The 26082-nt window shown below is 36.3% G+C and overlaps 1 protein-coding gene across 3 annotated transcripts in view; it reads right to left on the bottom strand.

Annotated features, from left to right (window-relative positions):
* The window catches only part of LOC111159882 (zinc finger DHHC-type containing 20), a 70430-nt gene that overhangs the window by 22292 nt on the left and 22056 nt on the right, over positions 1 to 26082 (bottom strand). For all 3 annotated transcript variants that reach the window (XM_022522533.1, XM_022522534.1, XM_022522535.1), the window contains exons 2-6: positions 23196 to 23222; positions 18542 to 18645; positions 12070 to 12190; positions 2198 to 2267; positions 160 to 192 (exon numbers count right to left, since the gene is read on the bottom strand). In XM_022522533.1, coding sequence (XP_022378241.1) covers positions 160 to 192; positions 2198 to 2267; positions 12070 to 12190; positions 18542 to 18645; positions 23196 to 23222 — 355 coding nt within the window. The remainder of the gene's footprint in view (positions 1 to 159; positions 193 to 2197; positions 2268 to 12069; positions 12191 to 18541; positions 18646 to 23195; positions 23223 to 26082) is intronic.

Below are 26082 nucleotides of genomic sequence, written 5' to 3'. Positions count from 1 at the left end.
ACATACATAAATATGCATATAAATAGGACCAGATCAATCTTGAGTAATCGAGTAATTAAACTGACCCTCAAAATTTGGGAATGCTGAGATAAATTACTCTCAATTCTCTCCTTCCCACCTCTCCACCCCCAATGTAATTTCCTCTTTTTTTATACATACCAAGGACAGTGATGATCCATCTTAAGAACACATCTAAAAAACAAATAAACATAAGAAAATCCTTGCACAAAAATTCCCCTAATTCTAATTTCTGATAATTTTCTCTTTCTTTGGCTTAAATTTTTACCTTTACAAATAATATCTTAGAAAAACCAACCCAGAGGTGCCTAGGTGGCTCAGTGGGTTAAGCATCTGATTCTTGATTTCAGTTCAGGTGACGATTTCAGGGTTGTGAGACTGAGCTGTGCTTCAGGCTCCATCCTGGGTGTGGAGCCTGCTTAAGATGGTCTCTCTCCCTCCCCTTCTGCCTCTCCTCTCCCTGCCTCCTTCTCTAAAAAAAGTAAAGAAAAACTAACCCAGTAGGTTAGAGAAAAGTTCTGGTATTTCCAGAAGGCCTTTTATAGTTAGATGATTTTTAATACTGGGAATTCAGCTGAGCATAGCCAAATGCCTTGAACCACACCAAATGACATTTTAATATGATGTAGTACACATAGCACTAGGTAAATTAGATAGGTCCAGCTTACAAATTAGCTGAGGAAGATAAAATGAAATACAGAAATCCCTATGCTATTTTAACCACATAAAACACATAAACATAAAACACATAACACTAAAAATATGTAACACATAAAAATAAAACTTTAGGAGCAAATATGTTAAAATATTAATAATGATAGGCTTATAGATGGTTATTTTTTCCACATAATTTACAAAATTGCATTCCCTGGATAAGCAGTACTGTACTTTTATAATAAAAAAAACCCTCCAAATTTACCTCTTCACCAATACAATTAATCTAGATTTGTATGAAGTTAGACCACAGAACATTTCAAATACAGCAGTTCCCCTTATCCATAGTCGCTTCCCCTGGTTTCAGCTACCCACAGTCACCCGTAGTCCAGCAGCAGATAATTCTCCTTTGGACATACTTCAGAAGGTAAACGGTGGCCTAATGCTGTGTCACAGAGCCTACGTCATTTACCTCCCTTCATCTCATCACAATAAGGATGAGTATAGCGGAAGGCATTTTGAGAGAAAGACCACATTCACATAACTTTTATTACAATATATTGCTATAATTGTTCTATTTTATTATTAGCTATCATTGTTAATCTCTTACTGTGCCTAATTTATAAATTAAACTGTATCATAGTTATGTATGTATAGTATATGTAGGGTTTGGTATTATCCAGTTTTGGGCATGCACTGGGGGTCTTGGAATAGATCCCCAGGCAGATAAGAAGTGACTGCTGAAATATAGGAAATGAATAAACTAATACCTAGAATGTTAAATAGCCTGTCCAACTAAAGTTCAAGGACCAGTAGAGATTACCAAACTATGAATCTTTCTTTTAGCACACTACCCTCTGAAAAGGGCACAAAAAAAAAAAAAAAAAAAAAAGAGAGAGAGAGAATTTTCTGGGAACAATGTCACAGACAGTAACTGAAAACAGTATTTTTGCAGATTATTAGGTTTTAATATTAACAATAAAAATGAGAAAAGTAGGGTGCCTGGGTGGCTCAGTGGGTTAAGCCCCTGCCTTCAGCTCGGGTCATGATCTCAGGGTCCTGGAATCGTGCCCCGCATCGGGCTCTCTGCTCAGTGGGAAGCCTGCTTCCCCCTCTCTCTGCCTACCTCTCTGCCTACTTGTGATCTCTCTCTGTCAAATAAATAAAATCTTTAAAAAAAAAATGAGAAAAGTGTCATGATCGTCTTTTTTTTCCATGACTGTCTTTTTAACCTAAGAAATAAAGTTATCTCCCTCAAGGGGGTTATTACTTATTTGCTTATCAATATTAAATTAAATGTAAGTGTAAGAAGTATATTCTATCAACCAGTATAGTAACTCTTAACCAAGATTACTTCAAGGTATATTCTAGCTTATATAAATATTTTTGTTAGCCCAGCAAACATAGCAAATAAAGGGAAAGGATACAATGTTCTTGCTAAGTATAAAGCATTCCATTCCCCTTCCATTCTCCTGTCATCAACTTCTGGTGCTAGGTTAAATAGAAACAAACAAGTAATACTTACACGTCACATGCTGAGCAGTGATGTGCCCGGTCAGGTTTAATCAACTGACATCTTTCACAGTATCTGATGGCTACATTTAAGAATTAAAAGGAAATTGTTGAAGGATGTGTAAGCTTAGTTAATTTGACTGTAAAATTTGTTTTCATTTCTTTTACAAATAATTCTGTGAATTTTACAACTAATAATTTTAAAATAATACCAAAGTGTATTAAAAAGCTTCTGAAATCAAAATGTCAAGAGGTAGAAGGGAACCTCAGAAATAGAATAGTACCCAGCAGTTTTCAGATGAAAAAAGAGAATCTATAGCAAGTAAGTGACTTCAACAAGGTCAGACACCAGTTAGGTAGCATAACACAGAGTTATGGAGTCCCAATTCAAGTTCTTTTTCCTACTATAATACAGTGTCTATAATAAAATATAAAAATGAAGTGTCTAAACGTTTCAAGGCACCCTGTGGGATTTTGTTTTTAACATTATAAAATAGCTTTTTCAAGAAAAACAAAAACATAACCTTTTATCTCCCATCCCTATCCCAAATAGCAAAACTGAGACCACATTTTCAAACACAAACCCCAAGGGGTGCCTGGTGGCTCAGTGGGTTAAAGCCTCTGCCTTTGGCTCAGGTCATGATCCCAGGGTCCTGAGATCAAGCCCTGCATAGGGCTCTCTGCTCAGCAGGGAGCCTGCTTCCCCCTCTATCTCTCTGCCTGTGTCTCTGCCTACTTGTGATCTCTGTCTGTCAAATAAATAAATAAATAAATAAATAAATCTATCTTTAAAAACAAAACAAAAAATAAAAAAATAAAAACAAACCCTGAAATTTTCCCCACTCAATTCTAACATATGTTATTACTGCCCAATTTATATGTTCATTCATTCAAAACATGAGCACCTATTTTGTGCCAGATACTGTTCTAGGCTTAAATCCCTGCCTTTGTGGAACTTACATTCTTTTGGAGATCAGGAGTAATAAATAAGTTAACAAAATAAACAGAATATTAATGATAGGTGCTAATAAGAAAAATAAAGCAGGGAAGGGGAATTGGTATACTGTATACTGTAATTTCAGAGACATTTGAGAAAACTGAAATTAAAGGAAGGGGGTTAGTAAGTCACACTGGGAAAAAGAGGATTCTAAGCAGAGGACAGCCCTTGAGGTGGGAGTGTGCTTAGTTTGTTTAAAGAATAGGGAAGGGCCTGGTGTACCTGAACAGGGTGAAAAGGACTCGGGGATGACGTCAGAGATTAACAAGAAATCAGATCAAGTAAGACTTGTTTTCCCAATTCAGCTCAAGTACTCTGATAAAAAAAATTCAAGAGAAGGAGTCCACTGGAATAAGAGTTCCATCAGAGTCTGTATATTGAACAGAACCTTAAGTTTCGGTTTTTGAAATTTAAAAAAGTGACAAATAGATCTTTGAGATTCATGAGGGAAATGTCCCAAGACTTCACAAATCAAAAAGTACCTTAAAAACCATTATTATAGATGAATAGAGAACAACATGTTTATAGTTAGACACTAATTGTTCTCTAAAGCAAACTGTACTGGCTTGGCAACAAGGCAAATTACTATTGGCCTTTCTCAAATAGTTGAAACATTATAGATTTAGAGCACTGAAATGGCAAATACTCTCCTTGAAATGGCTTCTTTCAGGATATCTGCCTAATCTATAAGTCATTCTCTCCTTCTCTGGGAAGTGAGTGCGTGCATTCCACCCTCCCCGCTTCTAGTTGACGCTCTCTCTCCTGTGGACTAAGCACTGGGACTGAGAATGAATTATGGCTGCATGCTGCCGTAACTGGGTAATAACATGTGATGGTGATATTTTGCCAGGTGAATTGGAAAAAAATGAAAACTTGTCTGCTGGGAGATAGTGTTAAAAATGAAACAAATAGGGCACCTGGGTGGCTCAGTGGTTAAAGCCTCTGCCTTCGGCTCAGGTCATGATCTCAGGGTCCTGGGATCGAGTCCCGCATCGGGCTCTCTGCTCAGCAGGGAGCCTGCCTCCTCCTCCTCTCTCTCTCTGCCTGCCTCTCTGCCTACTTGTGATCTGTCTGTCAAATAAATATAAAAAAAAAAATCTTTAAAAAAAAAAATAAATAAATAAAAAAAAATAAAAATGAAACAAATATACAGAAATAAGAAGAAACAAGCTGCACAGAGTCCCAGTTTTAGCTTTCTAATTCTGGGTTCCAGTCCCTTCTTGTAATCCTGTCCTTAAGATACAGGAAAATGCACAAATTTCTGATACTGTTTCATATTTTCTGGTAGCTTTTTGGTGTGAAAGGAGTTAAAAAGCTTAAGTTGTTGCCTGTTACTTGTGATCCTAACAACAGAGTAATAGCATAGAAAATAGGTTCAAATAAAAATTTAAATTAAGCATACTCTCTAAAAAGTACATGAATCATGTCATGTACTACAATCTATTTGGAAGGAAATTTGGCAATATCGATAAAAATTTTAGATGTATGTGTTCTCTGACCCAGGATTTCTACTTCGAGAAAATTCTATAGACATGTTCACCACAGCATTGTTTTGAATAATATAACACTATTAATAACTTGAATTATCTAAATGGCTAAGCATTTTGATACACCCATATAGTGGAATGCTATGTAGACATTAACAAGAATTTTTCATACAAAATACACATGTACCCTAAGTTGGAAAAATGCAAATATATCATGTAGAAAAAAGAGCAAGTTGTTGAACATCTGAATATGTAGCATGTTTCACATCTCTAACGGGAATAAGAATACATATTTTTATCTCTTTACATATCATAATAAGATGCATCCACCTTCTAGATGTGAATTAACAATATAAGAGAAATAAAGTATTATTTTGAAGTCATGTTATAAGTCAAACCTGCTAAAAGACACTCTCCAGGTAACCAAATTTGTATTTGTTAGTATCTATTCACTCTGGTTGTTAAAATATATTAATCAATTGTACGTAAGTTATGCAATACTCTGACAAGTATAAAAAATTCCTGCAAAGATATGCAGGGTGCCCCTGGAGAACAGTGCGGGGGTGAAGTTAAACTCACTTTTCTTTCTTTTTTTCTTGTAGGTTCCATACTCAGTGTGGAGCCCAAAGCAGGGTTTGAACTCATGACCCTGAGATCAAGACCTGAGCTGAGATCAAGAGTCAAACCCTGAGATCAAGAGTTGGATGCTTAACTGAGCCATCTAGATGCCCCTCACATTTCATTTGGTGTCCTAAAAAAATTTTTTTTAATCTTGGGCAGGTATTACTCCTATAATTTCAACAAAAATATCTTTAAGATGAAGGGAATCTATATAAATAACCACTTAAATGAATAAGCTATAATCTACTGAGGGTGTGTTCTATAATACCTCACCTGGGTTGCATACTACGGAGATAAAACCACACAATGTAGAAAAAGTAACCTATATAGGACCGTACAAATCTCCTAGTCGATCTCTCCAATCTATAGATAAAAAACACCCCAATATCAAGAGAAAGTAATTTGCCCAAGGCTATATACAGCTGAATTAGTGGTAAGATGAGGATCAGGAGTATCTTATTTTCTTTTTCCTCTATACTTCCACTCAAAATTCTGAGATGAGAATTCTGCTCTGAGATGAGACCAAACTAAACAGACCTTTGAGGAAGACTTCCGAAGGATTCTGATGATTGAGTAGACAGAAGAACCAAGGAAAAAGGAGTAATCAGCAAACTTCAGTTTCTAGTCTCAGGTGCTGAGATGAACAAGGCTGCTCATGGCAGAAATAAACTCAGTCTGGGAGAAGCAGGGAGAGTGGGGCTGGATGTTTTTCATTTATTCATTCTCTCATTCATTCATTCAAGAAATATTTAGAGAGTTTCTACCATGTGACAAATATCGCTTGATGGTATTAAATTTTGAACTGATGAATCCAGTTTTATTTGGGTTTGTAGGTTTGGGTAATAGGTCACTCAAGGACAGCTATTTTGGTGGGAGCCAGGGAAGATGATGGAGTAGGAGGACTCCAAGTTTACCTAGTCCCATGGATGTACGTAGAAAATAAACTGATATATCAGTGCAACTATCCCAGAAAATGAACTTTAGCTGGAGATGCTGAATGGGAAGACACATGCCAAGAAGAGTGATGAAGCCTTGAATAATGGCTACTGGGTGCTCTGGGGGACAGGTCTGCAGGTTCTTCCCTCTGAAACATCAGGAAGAGTGCTGCGGCCCTCCTGCAGCTAGACTGTAGGCTTCTAGGTGGACAAGTGATCCCCAGGTTCAGCTGCAACTCCACTCCTTTGTCTGACATACAAGAAAGGGTTTGGAATGCAAGTAACTGCTAGTGTGACAATGTCCTTGAATCTGTTTTAATTCAGATTCAAAAAAGTGAAACTCATTCCTAAAAACTATCAAAGAAAACAAACTGAGACACAATAAACTGAGGATCACAATATCCTAGTGTTAGAGTTCCAGAGGTGAAAACAAAAGCTGAAATAATAGTATGAAAAGAATGAAGGCAAGGCAACCTTGTGAGGTTAAGAAATACAAAAATTAAAAAGGGATGCCTAGGCGGCTCAGTCATTAGGTATCTGCCTTCTGCTCAGGTCATGATCCTGGGGTCCTGGGACTGGGCCCCGCATCAGGCTTCCTGCTTGGTGGGGAACCTGCTTATTCCTCTCCCACACCCCCTGCTTGTTTTCTTTCTCTAGCTGTAACACTCTCTGTCAAATAAATAAAAAAGTATTTAAAAAAGGGGCGCACGGGTGGCTCAGTTGTTAGGCGTCTGCCTTCAGCTCAGGTCATGATCCCAGCGTCCTGGGATCAGGTCCCACATAGGGCTCCCTGCTTGGCAGGATGCTTGTTTTTCCCTCTCCCCCCTCCCCCTGCTTGTGTTGCCTCTCTTGCAGTATCTCTCTGTCAAACAAATAAATAAAATCTTTTAAAAAAATAGTTTAAAAAAACTTGAAAAAAAAGAAAAAAAAATTTTTAAAAATTTAGTAGAAAGAATAATCATTCAAGGATGCAGAAATAGAATAGTAAAGCACAACAAAGAAAGCTTTTCAAGAAGCCAGAATGACAAGAGCCACTGAACTTTGGGTAGGGAGAATAGAAGCCAGTTGCCTGGTATTTAGCTGGGAAGGAAAAAGAGGACTTGGGTGCAGAAAGCTTATAAGAGGATTTAACTCAATGGGAAGAGAAAATATAATGGCAGTTAGAACAAAGTCTGAACCAAACTGCTGTTTTTAAGAGACATATACTTTGATGTATACCTGAGAATGAAGGGAAGAAACTTGTGATTTATTAAGTGAAGGGAAGAAAGGTTGTGATTTATTAAGTGGAGAAGCAAGCGTTATAGGAGAAAACTGGGGGAGAAGAGAAAAAAAAGGTCAGTAATCTTTATGTAAATATAAGAAAGGACCAGGGGTGTCTGGGTGGTGCAGCCACCGATTTTGGCTTCAGCTAAGATCGTGACCTCAGGATTTTGGGATGGAGCCCCGTGCTGGGTCTCTCTTTCCCTCTCCCCCTGAGTCCTGCACTTTCCCTCTCAAATAAATAAATAGATCTTTAAAAAAAAAAAAAGAAGGAAAGAAAAGAAACGAAAAAGAAAGGACGTGAACACAGATACCAAGAGGAAACTGATGTGCTTTGGAAAAGCCAGTCTGTAAAGGTGCAGCGGCAAACATGGTCCTGAAATCAGCAGGGACTCTGTCACCAGTTAGGCTGGATGCTAGCTCTCCCACTTACTAGCTTGTGACCTTGGGGCAGTAACTTACTTTCCATGAGCCTCAATTTTCTCTTCGGTAAGTGCATATAATACCAAGTTAAAGGACTATTGCGCAGATTAAATATAAAACTCCTAAAACATATCAGATTCTCAATAAAGCAGGTGTTACTAGGATAATAATAGTAACTATTATTTCTGATAAAATATAAATTCAGACTGTGATGGGGAAAACCAGTAAAGGAGAGAAAACTAGGGAGACTTAAAACTGCATAAACAGTGCTTGCTTTGACAGCACTTACACTAAAATTAGCATAATACAGATAAGATAAGCACTGCCTCTGCTTGAGAATGACACGCAAAAAGTGCATAAACAGCCATTATGGAGAAAACCCAGGAAGAGATTCATTCAACAAACACCTACTGAGGGCCTATCTCTTAAGACACTTTGTTAGAGGCCATGGGAAAAATTCCTGATTGCCAGAGTCTTAGAATAAGGTCGAGAAGGGGAGATAAACAGAAATAACTATGAGGCAGTGATTTGTGACCTACAAGGTAAGAATTAGAGAAGTTCAGAGCAGACTTTAAAAAAAAAAAATCACTTCTTGGGGCACCTGGGTGGCTCAGTCACTTAGTGACTGACTCTTGATTTTGGCTCAGGTCATGAGCTCAGGATCCTGGGATGGAGTCCCATGTTGGGCTCCCTGCTCAGTGGCACATCTGCATGTCTTCCTGTCCCTTTGCACCTCGCCCACCCCCAACCCCACCCTTGCACACACACGAATGCTTGTTTTCTCTCCTTAAAATAAATAAATCTTAAAAAAAAAAAAAAAAAAATCAGGATCGCCTGGGTGGCTCAGTCATTAAGTGTCTGCCTTCAGCTCTGGTCATGATCCCAGGGTTCAGGGATTGAGCCCCACATTGGGCTCCCTGCTCAGTGGGAAGACTGCTTTCCCTCTCCCACTCCTGCTGCTTGTGTTCTTACTCTCGCTGTCTTTCTCTCTGTCAAATAAATAATAAAATCTTTTAAAAATTAAAAAAAAATAATTTCTTGCTCAAGAAGCAGACACTGAATTAAAACTTTAAACTGGATTTAGAGAGGAAAAAATAATTGTCGTAGAGAAAAAGACAATTAAAAAGATGGGGAAAGATAAGAGTGCTTTAGCACAGAACTGATGCAAGGAAACAGTGAGGGACAAAGCTCGAAAGAGGTATCGGTTGGATCCACACCATCGAGGGAGAAGGTCTAGAAAGACTCATTTTGTTTCCTGAATAGATAATAATTAGTCCATATGGTTCAAAAAAGCCCAAAAAGGAACCAGGTGAAAAGCCTCCCCATCCCTGTTTCCCAGCCCCCAATTCCTCCCTGTGAAGACAGCTCCATCATTTTCATTTGTCTCTGGTCTATGAAAGCTCTACTTTCTATAATATGTATTTCTGTAAATTTTTTTAAAAGAATGAATGGATATTATTTCTATAATAAGAAAAAAGATAAAACTCCCAAAGTTTGGAATTCTAAGCAATAGAAATGCAGTATAAAATGGTGCTCAAGAGCAGGGACTTTGCCTATAGTCAGAAGGTAAGCTATACAGGGCACCTGGGTGGCTCAGTTGGTTAAGCCTATGCCTTCGGCTTGGGTTATGATCTCAGGATCTTGGGATCCGGCCCTGCATCAGCCTCCTTGCTTAGCAGGAAGCCTGCTTCTCCCTCTCCCTCCCTCTCAATAAACAAATAAAATCTTAAAAAAACAAACCCCCAAAAAGACGTTCTAGGAATGCCATGTACAGCATGGTGACTATAGTTTCGTAACACTGTATTTTAAATAAATAAATAAATAAATAATGAAAATTAAAAAAAAAAAAAAAAAAGGAAGGTAAGCTATAAATCTCAGATCTTATCACTTGGGGACTTTGGACACTTAATTTGTGCCTCATTTCTTCATCTCTAAAATGAAGACAAATGTAGCACCTCCCTCAGAGTTTTTCTGAGGATTAAATAATCACCAGTAAAGTGTTTAGCATAATTCTGGTATAATACTGAATAGATGAAGGATATTATTCAGATTAGAGGAAAGCCATTATAATTAATGAAAAATAATAAAGCCTTAAGAGTAAAGATTTTACACCAGTGGCTATTAACTCTTTGTGTGTGAGGGGCACACATACTGCTCTGAAAATCAGATTATCTTGGTATGAATTATCTTGGTATAAAAACTACATGTACCCGCAACTTTGCATATTATCTCTGAATTCATAAATTCTCTGAAGTCTTGGACTTTGGGTTAAGAACATCTAATCTAAATAACTGTAAGTAGAAATAATTATTATAATTCAGACTTTACATTGTTGAATATAAAAAGGGTTATTTTATATTAGCTATCATTTACTGAAAATTTATTATTATATACCACGATCTACACTAAATGCATGTATCTCATTTAATTAAATATTTCTACTAACCCAAAGATGCAGATATTATCTTCATTTCAAAATAAGGAAACAAAGGAGCCTCAGTCAGTTAGGCATCTAACTCTTGATTTTGGCTCAGGTCATGATCTCAGGGTTGTGAGATTAAGCCCACATTGGGTTCCATGCCAGGCATGGAGACTGCTTAAGATTCTCTCTCTTGTGGGTGCCTGGTTGGCTCAGATGGTTAAGTATCTGCCTTTGGCTCAGGTCATGATCCTGGAGTCTTGGGATCAAGTATCACACTGGGTTCCCTGCTCAGTGGGGAGACTGCTTCTCCCTCTGCCTCTCTCTCTCTCTCTGTCTTTCATGAATAAATAAATAAGATCTTCAAAAAAAAGATTCTCTCTCTTGCTCTCCCTCTGCCCTCTACCACAAAAAGCCCCCCCCCCCAAAACCCAACAAAATAAGGAAACAAGAACTTAGAAAGTTAGTGACTCTCACTACACTAGTAATGGAAAAGCTAGGGTCTGGCTTGAAATTCATGTTTTTGTTATGTACACCAATGTATTAGTCATGCAAAAAAAAATAGTATTAAGTGCATGAAAAAAATAAAAGTTAGTCAAATACCCCCCTCCTAAAATCTTGTACAAACTTAGTCACATTCCTTAGCTACAACTTGCACGTAAAGGTAAAACTCCTCTTATTTCCCCTTGGAGTTCAGCAGCATAGTAGGTTCTAGAACCAGAGCACCTAGATTTAAATCCATTTTTCCACATATGACTTCGAACAATTTATAACCTCTCTGTGTCTCAGTTTCCTCAACTGTAAAATGAAGACAGTAGTATTTACTTCACAGGGTTGTTATGAAGTTTAAATGAGTATGTGTGGAACACCTAGGTGGCTTAGTGGGTTAAGCTTCTGCCTTTCGCTTAGGTCATGATCCCAGGGTCCAGGGATCAAGTCCCACATCAGGCTCCCTGCTCAGCTTCTCCCTCTGCCTCTCCCTCTGCCTGCTTGTGCTCTCTCTCTGACAAATAAATAAATGAGTATGTGTAAAACATTCAGAACAGAATAATTATTAGCTATTATATTATCCCATATTTGAACAAAACTCATGAGATACACAGTATATAACTTAAAACAATTTCCTATACTTAAGTGACTACAATGGCCACTCATAAATTCATTCCTATTGGAAGACTGTCACCCTAAGAAAAGAAAAGTGCTGCAGCAGTCACCTATGCCCACGTAGGCAGTGGGAGAGTGGAAATACCAACATCTTTGGAACCAGATAAACCTGAGTTCAAATTTTGGCTCTCCAAGTATTGGTCTTAAAACTTGACAGGATTCTTCCCCCTTGTGTCTTTTACTCTTCTCCATTCTAAGTTAGCACATTCTTGTTTTTTTAAAAATGACTCTGTGATGACACACAATATTCAAATTCAGACCAGAATTTCTAAATGATGGTTTGCTAAGAGTAACAAGTGACATTTTTAACGATGAGGTTCAATTGGAAAAAAAAAAATGCAGAGAAAATAGGCTCACAGTGAGCCTCTTAAAAAAATCTGTATCAATAAATGTACATGTGTGTGTATATCTGAAATACCACAGAAGATACAGAACACAGGAAAATCTTATTCTTGCAGATGTTATCTGTAGCAATCACAATATCCGTTTAACTGTCAAATCATGCAGATGTATCTTGGAAGGATTAACCATATTTTAAAAATTCCTTGGAAAGGAAAGCTTAAGACTGATTTTTCTTACTCCTTGAAGCTGATGTGGTGTAGATAGGTAAGTCCCTTGCTGCTCTTCTCAAAATTTCTTGTTGTCTTTCTTGGCTGAATTCCTTTTCATAACGTTCCTTTTCAGAATTGGACAAGTAGAACTATAAAAGGAGAAAACTATTAATTCTTTTCAATCTCATAAACTATGTTCAGAAAAACACAGTTTCATCCTGAACAGAAAAAAAAAAACATTTTCTTCTATGAAGGCAAAACTTATTTTCAAATTAAAGAAGCAAAATTGAGTATATTTTAAAACTTCATACCTTTCTTTGACAGAGTAAAAAATATTTGCCCTCTATATTAATGATGGGAAAAAATATGAACTAGAAAATTTTGCATCTTTGTATTTTACAGAAAAATTAAATACCCCCCCAACCAAAAAGGGCTTAATACATATATTTTCTATTAGTAGAAATTTTGATGTTTGAAAATTAGTGTCAAGAAATTTTTAATTTTTGGAAGGATGTCCAAGATTCACTTAGTTTGAGTAAGACGTTAAACCATAGGCACGGGGTCCAGGTATCTTCTACTCAAATATATCAATGAGCTCAACAAGTCATTCTTTTACTACTTTGTTTCAGCTTTTAAAAAGCTAACCAATAGGAGTGCTTTCTGTAAAATTATAAAGGATTGTCAAGGCAAGCAGAGTCTCCTTTTCTCAAAGAGTAATACCTTTATGGAGTTATTTTTTGTTTCCATTTCTTAAGTTTTTATTCCCATAGTGTGGCCAGCCTCCAGTTCATTTCTTAAATAGTATTTTCCTTACAAAGAACTTGTTTATAGTTGCTCCTCTTGTCGTCTTCCTAGCATCTCAAGGACCCTTAGTTTTATGTCTCTAATTTCATGTAAACAGAAGCTTTCAGTTTCTTTTAGTCTTTACTTCACAGAATTTCCTTTTAAACTAAAAATAGCTTGAGATTTTTCTTGATCATGTCCTATATTTTAACTGTACTGTTTCTCAATTTTTTTTTTTCAATTAAAAGCAAGGTTTTGCTTGAAAAGGCCTAAAGAGTCATGAATGGAGTTTTTATATTCAAGTATTTCGTCCTGCCTGCTAACTCCCTACCAAAGCTTTCCATACTCTTGATGCCTCATCATCAGTAATAACAGTATTAGTTTATCAGTGCAACCTCTCCTATGCCAAACAAGGCAACAGTTTGGCATAGTAGAAAGAGCTCTGGGCTGAGGAAACTGTGATGCCAAGAGGCTCAGGGAATTTACTAAGATTGCACAATTATTGGCAGAGCTGATATTAAAATGCAAGTGTTTTGAGTTTTACTCTAGTATGCCTCCCTCCATATTGCTAATGTAAAATAACTGTTCCGGCTTTTTACAGACTGTTACTCTAACCTGACCAAACACCACAGTTTAGGATGTAAAAGAGTCTATTTAGGTTACCTTGTCTGTTTCCCACAATCAAATCTTGATGGCATAAGAAACCCCCAAATTACTTCTAAGGCATGAGAAGTAACACAGGCAAACAGAACAGAAAGAGGTCAGAAAAGTTTCCCATAATCTTAAGTTGAACAGAAAGAGGTCAGAAAAGTTTCCCACAATCTTAAGTTGAGATCTTGGACATCACCTACGTAACTTCCCAGGGAGGTAGGAACCTTCAGACAACGTTTCTGAGATCCACTCCCTCGTGAATACTTCCGAAGACTGAAATACTTCCCTACTTAGCAAAATGGCCTATTCTCTTTTAAGAGAATTGTAACTTTAACTTGTTTGAATTAAAAGTTCTTCCCTGACATGATGTGTCTCTGAAGCATTCACAGTAGAGTATAAGAATCATTTGGTATGATGATAAATACATATATGGATAGGAGATGTTCCAATCAAATTTTACAGTTTCCTTGTAAAATCTGAACAGATTTCACATAGGGCTGTCCTATTTCTAGCCTGTGGTAGTATCCCAGCCTCCATATCATTACTTTTCCTTAAGGACTAATGTTATAAATTATGAAAAACTTAAAATGAAAATCTTAAGAGCCACCAGAATTTTAGATGAGGAATGGAACAAAATTTAAAATGGATTAGACTTAAGAAATTATTACTATACATCTAGTTTTCATTAAAAACTACAAAACAGAATTCAAACTATGAAATGCCATCATCTTAAATTCAGTGTTCAGATGGTTCAATTCAAATATATGTTAGCTACCAATTAAGAACTTGGCACTGCTCTGGGTAATAGGAATCCATAGAAGAATCAATACAGCCCTGCCTTCAAAAGCACATTTCTTACAGTCCAGTAGGAATGCTGGCTATGTCAATAAAGAAATACATCTTAAAAATAAGCATAGTACAATGTGTTACCAGGTATGATAAAAGCTCCCTTAGGAGGGTATAGGGACTATCAATGAAAGTCTCTTGGAGAAAGTGGTACCTATGCTAGGTTTTGAGAGGTAAACAGGAATCTTCCAGGAAAATAAGGAGGGAAAGAGAATCTTGGTAAAGGGAGCAGCATTTAGAAAGCACAAAGATGTGAATATAATGGTATAGTCAGGGCAAAATATTACTTGACTATCGAGTTCCAGGAAGAAGCAGTGGAGATGAAGTTAGTAAGATTTTAGTTCATGAAGGGTCTTGTGAGCATGACCTTTATCTTAGTGCTGACTGGCAACCTCTGTAGGATTACCAGAGAAGTGATGGGGCCATAATTTCTTTTTGCAGGTGATACTTAGTGATGGAAGATGCCTGCCAGCTCTTCACATACTGCTTCCCTCTCACCATTCACTCATTCACATATTTAGCAATCTGCCTCTTACATACAAGGTTGAAATCTAGGCAATGGGGATACAGCAATAAACAACAAAGATGCTTCCTTCAAAAAGCTAATACTTTAGTGAAAGAGATACTTTAAAAAGTCTTGGTTTAATAATGCCACTTCCTCAGAGATGTCTTTCACCATACTACCAAAGTAGTTTTTTCCCCTAATAGCTTTTATTGTTACTTTATTGTTATTTATTGCTATTTTATTGTTACTACATCATCATGTTCTTATTCTAAAAGTACCTAAACTTATCACAATTTATAATTACTTTGTTTACTTGTCTACCATCTGTCTCTCCTTTTAAAATGTTTAGGATCATTCTTTTTTGTTCTTTTTATTCCCAGAGCCTAGCACAGTCTGACAAACAGTAGGTGCCAAGTACTTGCCGATAAAAGATGAAAAATATACCCATATTTATAACTTAACTTCCCTAAAAATGTAGAGTTTTTGCTATTCAGACTCAACCAGTTTCCCTGGGTCTGATTCCCAAGTGTTGCTTTAACCTCTCAGCTCACAGAGTCCTTTTAATACAGTTACTTTAGGAGCTACCTCACAGCTTTGTAATTACTACAAGGAGCTATCTCAGCACACTGGAAGGTTATTTAGAAAGAGAACCATAAAATACTGCTCTTTCTTGTCAGTGCAGCTTAACTTAGCTGGCCCTTGATGATTTGATAATTAACTCATTCAATAGTGAACATCCACTATGTGCTAAATAGTGGGGAGAGAGATGTAGTGCAGGATACCATAAAAATGATCCCTGCCCACAAAAAACTGACAATAAGATGGTGCATACAAGTCAAGAGGCAATTAAGAAACTATATGGTAGGTTCTATGATGGGGAAGGCAAGAGCATGCCATAGCAGGGCCACTGAACATAGGCCTGGAGAATCAGCCGAACTTCTAGGAATAGGGGAGCATGAAGGATGAAGTGGATGTAAAGGCTTAAGCCCTCGGCTGAATGCTGAATGGATGCAATATGACAAACAACAACCAAAATAAATAAATAACATTTAAATGGCACTTCTTAAGTGCAATGTATTCTTCTGGGCACTTTACATATACTATTAAGTGTATATCATTATTATAAATATTACTAACCACATATATTATTATTATTACTTTTTTTTTAAAGATTTTATTTATTTATTTGACAGACAGAGATCACAAGTAGGCAGAAAGGCAGGCAGAGAGAGAGGAAGGGAAGCAGGCTCCCTGCTGAGCAGAGAGCCTGATGTGGGGCTTGATCCCAGGACCCTGGGATCATGATCTGAGCCGAAGGCAGAAGTTTTAACCCACTGAGCCACCCAGGCGCCCCTATTATTTTTTTAACCATATATATTATTAACTTAGTCAATACTTCCAACAATCCCGTAAGATATGTACTACTATCATCCTCATTCTACAGGGGAGAGCTGAGGTAAAGACATCTAAGGCAAGTCTCCAGGGCCGCATGGCTAGTAAGTAGCAGAGGCAGGAGTTGAACCTGGGCAGTCTGACGCCAGAGTCTGAGTTCTTCACCTCTATACTATACTGCTTCTCAGAAGTATTACCAATTGTTTTTATTATACTTTTTAAAAGTTTATTTATTTAAGTAATCTCTATACCCAACATGGGGCTCAAATCCATGACCCTAAGATCAAGAATTGTATTCTCCTATGACTGAGCCACCAAGGCACCCCTCTTTTTCTATTTTTTATTTCCCATAACAAGAAGTATTTACTTCCGTTCATGCTATGTTTTCAATAGCCATCACTAGTAGTAAGTAATTAAACAAAATTAATTCCTTTTCAACTTGGATCTTAAGACATAGATGGCAGTTTGAGGGGCGCCTGGGTGGCTCAGTCAGTTAGGCGACCGACTCTTGGTTTCAGCTCAGGTCATGATCTCACGGTCATGAGATTGAGCCCTGTGCTGGGCGTTTGGCGAGGAGTCTGATTCTCTCCCTCTGCCCTCTCCTGCTACCATGCATGTGCTCTTTCTCTAAACATAAATCAATCTTAAAAATAAAAAAAGATAGGGAAGGCAGTTTGTAACATAATTTTAAGAGTTGACTAACTATTACCAAATGTCTGATGAATATATTTTAAGAAACACAAAGTCTGATTGATAATTTCACGACCCCTTAAAACAAAAGCACCCAATAGAAAAAAAATGGGCAAAAGACTGTTTGGCATTTTCTACTTAATGCTGAATGTACACACAAAATATGATCCAGCATTCCAATCGGAGGCACCTACTATATACATATATATGTATATGTAGCTATATATATATGGATACATAACTAGATAACTATATATATCCATATATATACACATTTATGTATGGATGTATATATGTAAGTATATACATAGGTATATGCAATAGAATGTTTATAGCAGCCCTCTTTGTAACAGCCTTACACTAGAAGCCACCCAAATGCCCCTGCCCATCAACAGCAGACCAGTTAAATAAACTAATATTTACTACAACTGAATACCAAACAATAAAGAGAATGAGTGCTCCACAAGTACATGCAACAACATGGATGAACATGCAAACAGAATGTTAATGAAAGAAGCCAGAGACATAAACACACAGAGTATATGATTCCATTTATGTAAAGGGCAAAACCAGGCAAAACAAATTGATGCTATTAGGAGGCAGGAAAGTGGGTTTGTGTGGCTGAAAGGGAGCATGAGGAGGCTTATGAGATGCTGGTAATGTTCTGTTTCTTCAACTTGGTGGTGGTTGCTCAAGGGTGTTAGGTTTGCGAAAATCTATCAGGTGTACACTTACATATACTTTTCTGTATATATGTTTCATAAAAAGTTAAATGGAAGTTGATATTATTTTAAACATATGGTCTATAATTTTTAACAAATTTTGATGAATTTTGCATGAGTAGAAATAATTATCATCATCATCTAATATTTGATTGCCAACCATGTGGCAGGTACTGTGTTAAAAGATTTATGTGAATGAATATCACTTAATCCTCACAAACATCTTACAGAAATAGGCACTATTGTTAGCTCCATTTTCCAATAAGAAAATGGAAGCTCAGAGACATTAAGTAATATGTTAGAGCAGAAAATCAAACTCAGATAATCCTAACACCAGAGGGTACATTCTTAGCCATCTAATTATACCAGATTTCATCAGTTATATGAAGGCAAGAGAGACATCCTGGTCTTAAAACTTACTCTACATAAATATTTACATTATTTTCCCAATGGAACCTCAAATTAGAAGAAACACTAGTCATATTAAAGTATAACAAACAATAGCTAGACAATTTGTTTCCCACAATTAAAACTTTCTCTAGTTGCAGCATATTTCTTTAGGCCTGAGAAAATATGTTAAGGTGTCCAAATATACACTCCACTTTTCTAACTCAATTCTGTCCCTTAAGATTTTTTAGTCCAGTAAAAAAAGGATGTCTTTAAGACTAAATAGCATGGCAGAAAAATACCAGTACTAAGTAAAGTATGATTGGTCTTTTAGTGTGCTAAGTCAGTGGGTTGTATCTGAGACCAGGCTGATGACTCACATTCACAATGTGGAGTCACCAAGCAAGTTCATGAACGGAAACAGAACAAATGCATTATGTAGTAAAGTTTTAACAAAGGTAACACAGGGCAAATAATTCCATAATTAGCTACAGCATTTGGTAATTTACCAACATTAAATTTACCTCTTTGGAGGGGGAAGCGGGAGATGTGAAAATTGTCATCCAATAGGACCATACAAACATAACAAAGAACAGATGGAAAGCCACAAGGTAAACAACGGCCTTTCCTGGTAAATAAAAACAAATAACATTTCATTGAATCCAGGTGAAACAGGAAAAAGCATTACATTAAAACACAATATTTAGGGTCAGGAGGTTTAATCCAATAAATACCTTAATTAAAATCTACCGAAGACATCAAATTTATAAACTCCTTTACCTGAATGACCTACCATTACAGATATGAAGAAACATTCAGTTCCTGTATTTAAGGGTTATCAGCCTGGTTTATAAGTAAAGACTATAATCTGGATTTGTTATTATTGAACTGCTGAACATTTAAGTTGAAACACCTCCTTCACTCACTAAATTTAAAGCTCTTCCTACCAGTATTTTAAATGACTTAAAAATTATTTAAGACAGTGCTCACTTCAGCAGCATATATACTAAAACTGGAACGATACAGAGAAGATTAGCATGGCCCCTGCACAAGGATGACACGCAAATTCATGAGGCTTCCATATTTTTTCCAACACCAAAAAAAATTATTTAAGACAGATTCCATCACCATGAATGTTAAATTCAAGGAACACAAACTGAAAGTAATAAAGGAAGTTCCCACCACTGTGAATAATGAGTAATCTAAAAAACTCAGTTCCTGGATTAACCAGAAACATTATGCCAGATTTCATTCTCCTTTCAACATAGGCTAATGAAAAATTTTTAGCCATTTAAAATTTCTGCAATAACTGTTTCACAAGTGGATTAGTGTAAACATTATAACATCTTTAACTCCAAATATTAACTCATTACTGATATAACTTAGAGCTTTTTGTTGTGTTCTATAGTTTTTCTTTTTGAAAGAAGCAGGACTGGTTTCTATAGGAAGAAAGAACTATCTACCAGGTGCTTAAATTTTTTGTTTGGAATGAGACACCTACAAATCCACTGAAAAAAACAAAGCAGACACAAGCTTCGAAGTTTGAAATTCTACTCATTTTTTAAGTTCAGATCAAATATTACTTCTTGCACATAACCCTTCTCCATTACTTTTAGAATTCATTACCTCTTTATACTATACTGCCCCTCAATATGCCCAGACTTCAAATAAAGCACTTAATTTGTTTTATTTAAGTTAGTTGCTTAATATTGATGACCTAATACATGCAAAACATTTAAAACAGTGCCTGGCACATAATTAATCCTTAATAAATACTGGCCATTTAAAAAAAGTAATCTCTACACCCAACTGGGGTTCAAACTCACAACGCTGAGATTAAGAGTCACACGCTCTATTGGCTGAGACAGCCAGGCACCTCAATACTGGCTACTATTATTATTACTATCCAAGAACCTTTCCTCTCAAAACTATCCAAGAACCTTTCCTCTCAAAGTCTGGTTCTTTTTGCATGTTCCGTATTACCATGTTTCCCAAGCTTAAGGAATCGTAAAAGTTTTCACTGGTCCACAGTGAAATGAGAGACACTAAGAACAAGGTAGTGAAGTTTTTATAAATCTAAGATGTATTCAATTCAAAGTATTATCCTTCCTTTCATCTGAGGTCATTTCTCCTTTCACTTTTGGTTTTAAAAAATGTTCTTTTTAAATAAAATAATGATAAAAAAAAAAATCAACAACTTGTTGGACCCAGCCTTTTCTTTTACAATTACACTGGGGCACATATGGTCTAAGAGAACAGAACCATAAGTCCCACAGGAAGCCAGGGCCCAGTAACTCTTCACATCGCACAGCTGATCATCACCAAGCTCCTCAAATTCTAGTTCCTCTCTCATTATTTTCACTGCCAGTGTAACAGCTCATAAACTGTTGCTTAACTCATTTGATCACTGCAAAGGCAACTGGTCTTCCTCCCTCCAGTCCATCTCAATGGCCAGTATAAATGTGTTGTTCATAGTTTCTACTCCACCTTGGCTGTGATATTCCTGGGAAATAACTCCATGTGTATGACTCATGACTGATGAATACATTATAAAACACTGGGACTTCCTGGTACCATATTTGACCACAGCTAATCAAATCACTACTTCCACCTACTGAAGGCCTATTAGAAGGTATATAATGATGTGGACCTTATTTCTAACCCTCACTGTAGTCCTGTAAGATATTCTTTCAGTTTACAAATGTGAAAACTGAGGTGCAGAGAATTTAATATCCTGCCCAATGTCACTTAGTAAACGATAAAGTCAGGATTCAAACCCATATCTGCTTGATAAAAACCCAAGGTTCTTTTCATTATGTCATACCTAGAAGTATCTTTTCCTCCATTTTACTCATCATCTTAGTCGTCACATCTTATTTCAGAGCCAATATCTAATACCAAGACAAAATCCTTACCAAAACTTCCTTCTATCTTCAAATTTGCTTTCTTTTCATGTCCACTAAAGCTGATTATCATCCTCATTGAAAATTTTGGCTTCTCAAAATCTGCATTCTCTACTCTCTCCATTCTCTCCAGGGTGAATCTCATGGTCTACTTAATGGATTCAATATCATTCCTTCATTTGATCTTCCTTTGGACAAATATACTGGAGCTCAGTCTCCTACTTTTATATGAACACTGAGGTCATTTCCCGAGTTTGCAATACTATCTTCACCTAGCTCACTGCACTTTTTAAAATTTTTGCCTGGCCCCCATATTCAATCAAGTTTGTCAATCCTCAGCTGTAGTCTATTGCAGAGCTTCAAGATAAATGGTAACCTCGAGGTACTTTAAACTTCTTAATCATTTAGTTACTTACAACTAAGGTCAGCATATTAAATAATATACTTAAAAAATATTTTTTAAGACATTTAAAATATTTTTAGAGTATTTCTGCTCTCCACAGGTCCAAAAACAAAATGGTTGTCTGCTTTAAAAAAAATCTTAATCCTCAGTTAAAAAAAAACAACTGATAAATCTCTTAGCATCATGCCTGGAATGTAATAAGTACTTAACCAATGGAAAATATCAAATTATAATGTAAAGAATAACAGGAAATGCTGCTTTTACATGAATTTGAAATGTTAATAAGAAAACTTCTGATCACATATATATGCTATAAACCACTGGTTAGAAATAATAGATAAAGGGGTGCCTGCCTGGCACAGTCAGCTGGGAGGACAACTCTTGGTTTCAGCATGGGTTGTTATCTCAGAGTCCTGAGCATGGAATCTACTTGAGGTTCTCCCTCTCCCTCTGCCTCTCCCACTCGTGCGTTCTCTCTCTCTCTCTAAAATAAGTAAATAAATCTTAAAAAAAGGAAGTAATAAAGTGGATATAGCTAAAAGTGCAGCATAGATTACAAAATAAAAATACTATGATCAACAACAACAAAAAAAGAAGTGATAAAAGCTTAGTTAATGAAGCAAATTAAATCAAAGCCAAAAAAAATCTGAATCTACAAATCAAAAAATCTGATTAAAAAATCATCTATGAGGCACCTGGGTGGCTCAGTAGGTTAAAGCCTCTGCTTTCAGCTCGGGTCATGATCCCAGGATCCTGGGATCGAGCCCCGCATTGGGCTCTCTGCTCAGCGGGGAGCCTGCTTTCCTTCCTCTCTCTCTCTGCCTGCCTCTCTGCCTACTTGTGATCTCTGTCTGTCAAATAAATTATAAAAAAAAATCACCTATGAATGAATTTAAAAAAACAAACAAAAAACAACCTCGTCAAAAGACTCTTTGAAAGACATGGGGAAAACAGCTCTAAGAAATAATGAGACAAGTTAGATGTTCCTTCATAAGTACTTCAGAAATTCTCTGCTTTCTGTATATGTATTTTCACATACAGAAAACAGTTTTGATTTAAAGGGAGAAAATCAATCCTACCAAGACTGAGTCTATATTTATTCCTCCTCAACCCTGACTAGAATTGAGAAATCAGATTCAAAGGCAACTTGAGATTTACATGCTTAATGCCTAATTATTTCCAATAAGAATAAATATTTATTAATAATTTCTAACTATTCAACTGTTTTAGAAATCCCCTGGATTTTCATATCTCAAGTCAAATTTCATTTTTGAAATTTGATCTCAACAGACTTAATACTTTCTTTTAGCTTGGTGAAATTCTGAGCAATGAATTTTTCCCTCTAGGCATTATCTCATAACCTAGTCCTTATAAAAAGTAGAATTCCCTTTCAAAATGAACTAGTAATACAGTTTATAAATTTACAGTCTGGTTATTTTGTTAAATATCTGTGAGTAGTAATGTACTATTTTTAACAAATATATAAATAAGAGAACCATTGATAAAATTTAGGCATCATGAAACAAAATCTGCTCCTCAACCCTAGCTAGAACTGGTATTAAAAACCTTTGAATCACTACTATCAAGCATTCTGAAGAATATACAAGGCATACATATATACATAAATATATTAGAGAAGTTTGGGTGCTAGATGCCTTACAAAATAACAGCTATTTTAATTTATATAAATAACACAAATGAAAATATATTGAATAGGAATAAACACAATACTAGATCTCCTTTTAATTAACTTTAAAAACATTTTCTTTCTGAAAACAAAAACACATATAGTCATCACTAAATAAAAAGCATGTGGGTCACAATTAGGATATCCTAAGTATTCTACTTAAATTGAGACTTAAAGTGTCTTACCATTTTCTCCATTTCCAGAGAGGGTAACTAGAATAGAAGAAAAATAGTGAATAAATAATATACTTTAGAACATTTTGTACATACATTTTATTTCAGATTGACTACTCTTCTTAATATCATTTTCACAAAAATAAAATTTAGTTATAAAATGTAAACACTAATGCAAATCCAGGATTGCACTTAAAAAACCCTAAAAACACTAAAATGCCAAACATAAAATTTTTATCAACACTGCAATCACATTAAAATTTTTTCAGACCCTTGGTAATTTTAAGTCTATCAATATGGTTATAGTTAGTTTTCTTTAGCTCTTTCCTTATTGCCCTACAGAATGAATAGGACTTTCATCTATGGTGCTCATGTCATCAGTCTGTGATGTACCTCACCAAACTTTGTAAAATCTTTTATTATACTTATATTACTTATATATACTTATATTATATTAGACTTATATTGTCTATATATATATAGACAAGTTGTGTTTTTCTATAGAAAAAAGTACAGAACCTATCCATGTAATTTTTAGAGTGTTTTTTATTCCTAGCCCAAGACCCTGGGAATTGCTATTTATCCTTTCTCTCCAGATAGTCCTAATGGCCTCTAGGTCCTGTTAATTCTACCTATGCTCTTCAAATCTGTCATTACTCTCAATTTGTCTTACTGCCTTATTTCAGGCTCTCCTCAAACGTAATAGCTTAAAGAGACTTTCTTTTTTTTTTTTTTAATTATTTTTTTTAACATATAGTGTATTATTTACCCCAGGGGTACAGGTCTGTGAATCATCAGGCTTGCACATTTCACAGCACTCACCATAGCACACACCCTCCCCAATGTCCATAACCCAACCACCCTCTCCCTACCCCTCCACCCCCCAGCAACCCTCAGTTTATTTTGTGAGATTAAGGGTCTTTAAAGAGACTTTCAACTATAAGCTTAATACACCTCATTATAGCAAATCTGATGGCTAAATACACTTCAACACCTCCCAGTCGCTTACAGAATAAAGTTCAAAATCTTCAGGGTAGCAACTATAGTCCCCCTATGATCTACAATCTGTCTACCTCTCCAATCTGTCATTTGCCTATACCTGTGGTTTAATTATCCTGAACAAATGGCAGTTTCCTTAATGCAACAAGCAGTTTCATAGGTGCTATGCCTCCCCTACTCATCCTCCAAGGCCCAGTTTAAATAGTCACCTCTGTAAAACTGTCCTGAGTCCCTCTTTAGGCAAAGTACTCATTTATATCGCCACTGTTCATTCTTCCATCTCTACCATGCCACCTCTTTTTTTTTTTTTTTTTTTTTTTTGGTGCAATTACTTGGTAATATGTCTGTCTCACCCTACTGGACTACACAAGTGTGGTATCCTCTCTTAAAATAACAACAACTCTGGGATGCCTGGGTGGCTCAGTGGGTTAAGCCTCTGCCTTCAGCTCAGGTCATGATCTCAGGGTCCTGGGATCGAGCCCCACATCGGGCTCTCTGCTCAGCGGGGAGCCTGCTTCCCCTCTCTCTCTGCCTCCTTGTGATCTCTCTGTCAAATAAATAAATAAATAAATATATTTAAAAAAATTTTTTTTAAAAAAGAATATTAACAACTCTAACAGTTATTATTAGCTCTATTTGACAGATAAGTAAGCTAAGGCTCAAAATAATTAAATGACTTGCCTAAGATCACAGAACTAGTACATGCAGTGTAGACAGATATCTGAGCTCAAATCTACCTGGACTTGTGTTCTTTCCTATAGTGTCTCTTACCTTATTCATTGTTTTAGTTCTAAAGCCTGGCATACAGTAGCAATGCTTCAGAAATGTTTGTTAATTTGATAACTGTTTTTGACTAAAATCTGTTGATAAAACAGAGGAGTACCCGGACGCTTCCTTAATAAACTAAAATATATCTACTTCAATCCCCAAACCAGCAAAATTTAATGAGAAACACTCAGAAAGTAGTCCCACTAATGGTTAAGAAATAAAATAAGCAAGTTCATGAATTTTTTTTAAAGCATTGTTTTAGAGAGGCATAGGGCTTCTTCTCAATCTATCTCAGGTCAGCTGGCAGAACACAAGTAGTTAGATCCTGGGCTGGTCCCCTCTGGCCTCACAAAACATTTCCCATTTATACTAATATACATTAAAAATATAATTTTCAATATTGCCATACTGTAAAATGATTGGGAAGCACTATACAAGGTACACAATTCTGAGAAATATATTAGTGGTATAAAAATGGAAAAGAAGGAAATGTATCACTATTTGCAGATTATAAGACTATATGCCTTTATAGTCAAAGAAAACCAACTGAAAAACTATTATAAATAAGAGGTGGTAGTGGTATACCGAAATCAGTAGCTTTCCAGTAAACATAATCACTATATAGAAATTATAACTGGTTTTATTTATAAAGCCACCTAAAAAGATAAAATTCCAGAGACAGACTTAAGAATTGAGCAAGATCTACACAAGTGCTCTGCACAAGGCGTTCACTGATACCACATGGGGAAGGATGCATTATCATTGCCCAGGGGGAGGGTAATGGAAGTCTACCCACTGCCTAGGTCTTCACCTTCTCTGACACTACCCCAGTAGAAAAGTGGGGAGATACAAAAGGTGTGCCTTGTTACAGCTGAGCAAGGGGCAAGTCTAAGCTCATACTCAGTCTCTGCTGGAGAAAGTGGGGACAGAGTGCCATTTTTCCAATGTTTTTGGCTGAAGTAGGGCAGTCACTCTCTAGTTTGGTCTTGCTATAGGTTGCTTCTTTCCTGACTGACTAAAGAAAACCAGCCTTTCTTGGGGCTTTTCATCTGTGCTCTTTCGTGTTTCCAGGTTGCCAGCTTCTCAAGCACGCAGGATAGGATATATAAGGCAAAAAAGAAAACCCAGGGAA

This window comes from Enhydra lutris, unplaced genomic scaffold, assembly GCF_002288905.1.
Source record: "Enhydra lutris kenyoni isolate GAN:26980312 unplaced genomic scaffold, ASM228890v2 scaffoldscaffold71, whole genome shotgun sequence".
NCBI lineage: Eukaryota > Metazoa > Chordata > Mammalia > Carnivora > Mustelidae > Enhydra > Enhydra lutris.
Note: the sequence above shows the minus strand (reverse complement) of the source record. Positions and strands in the feature narration are given on the sequence as shown.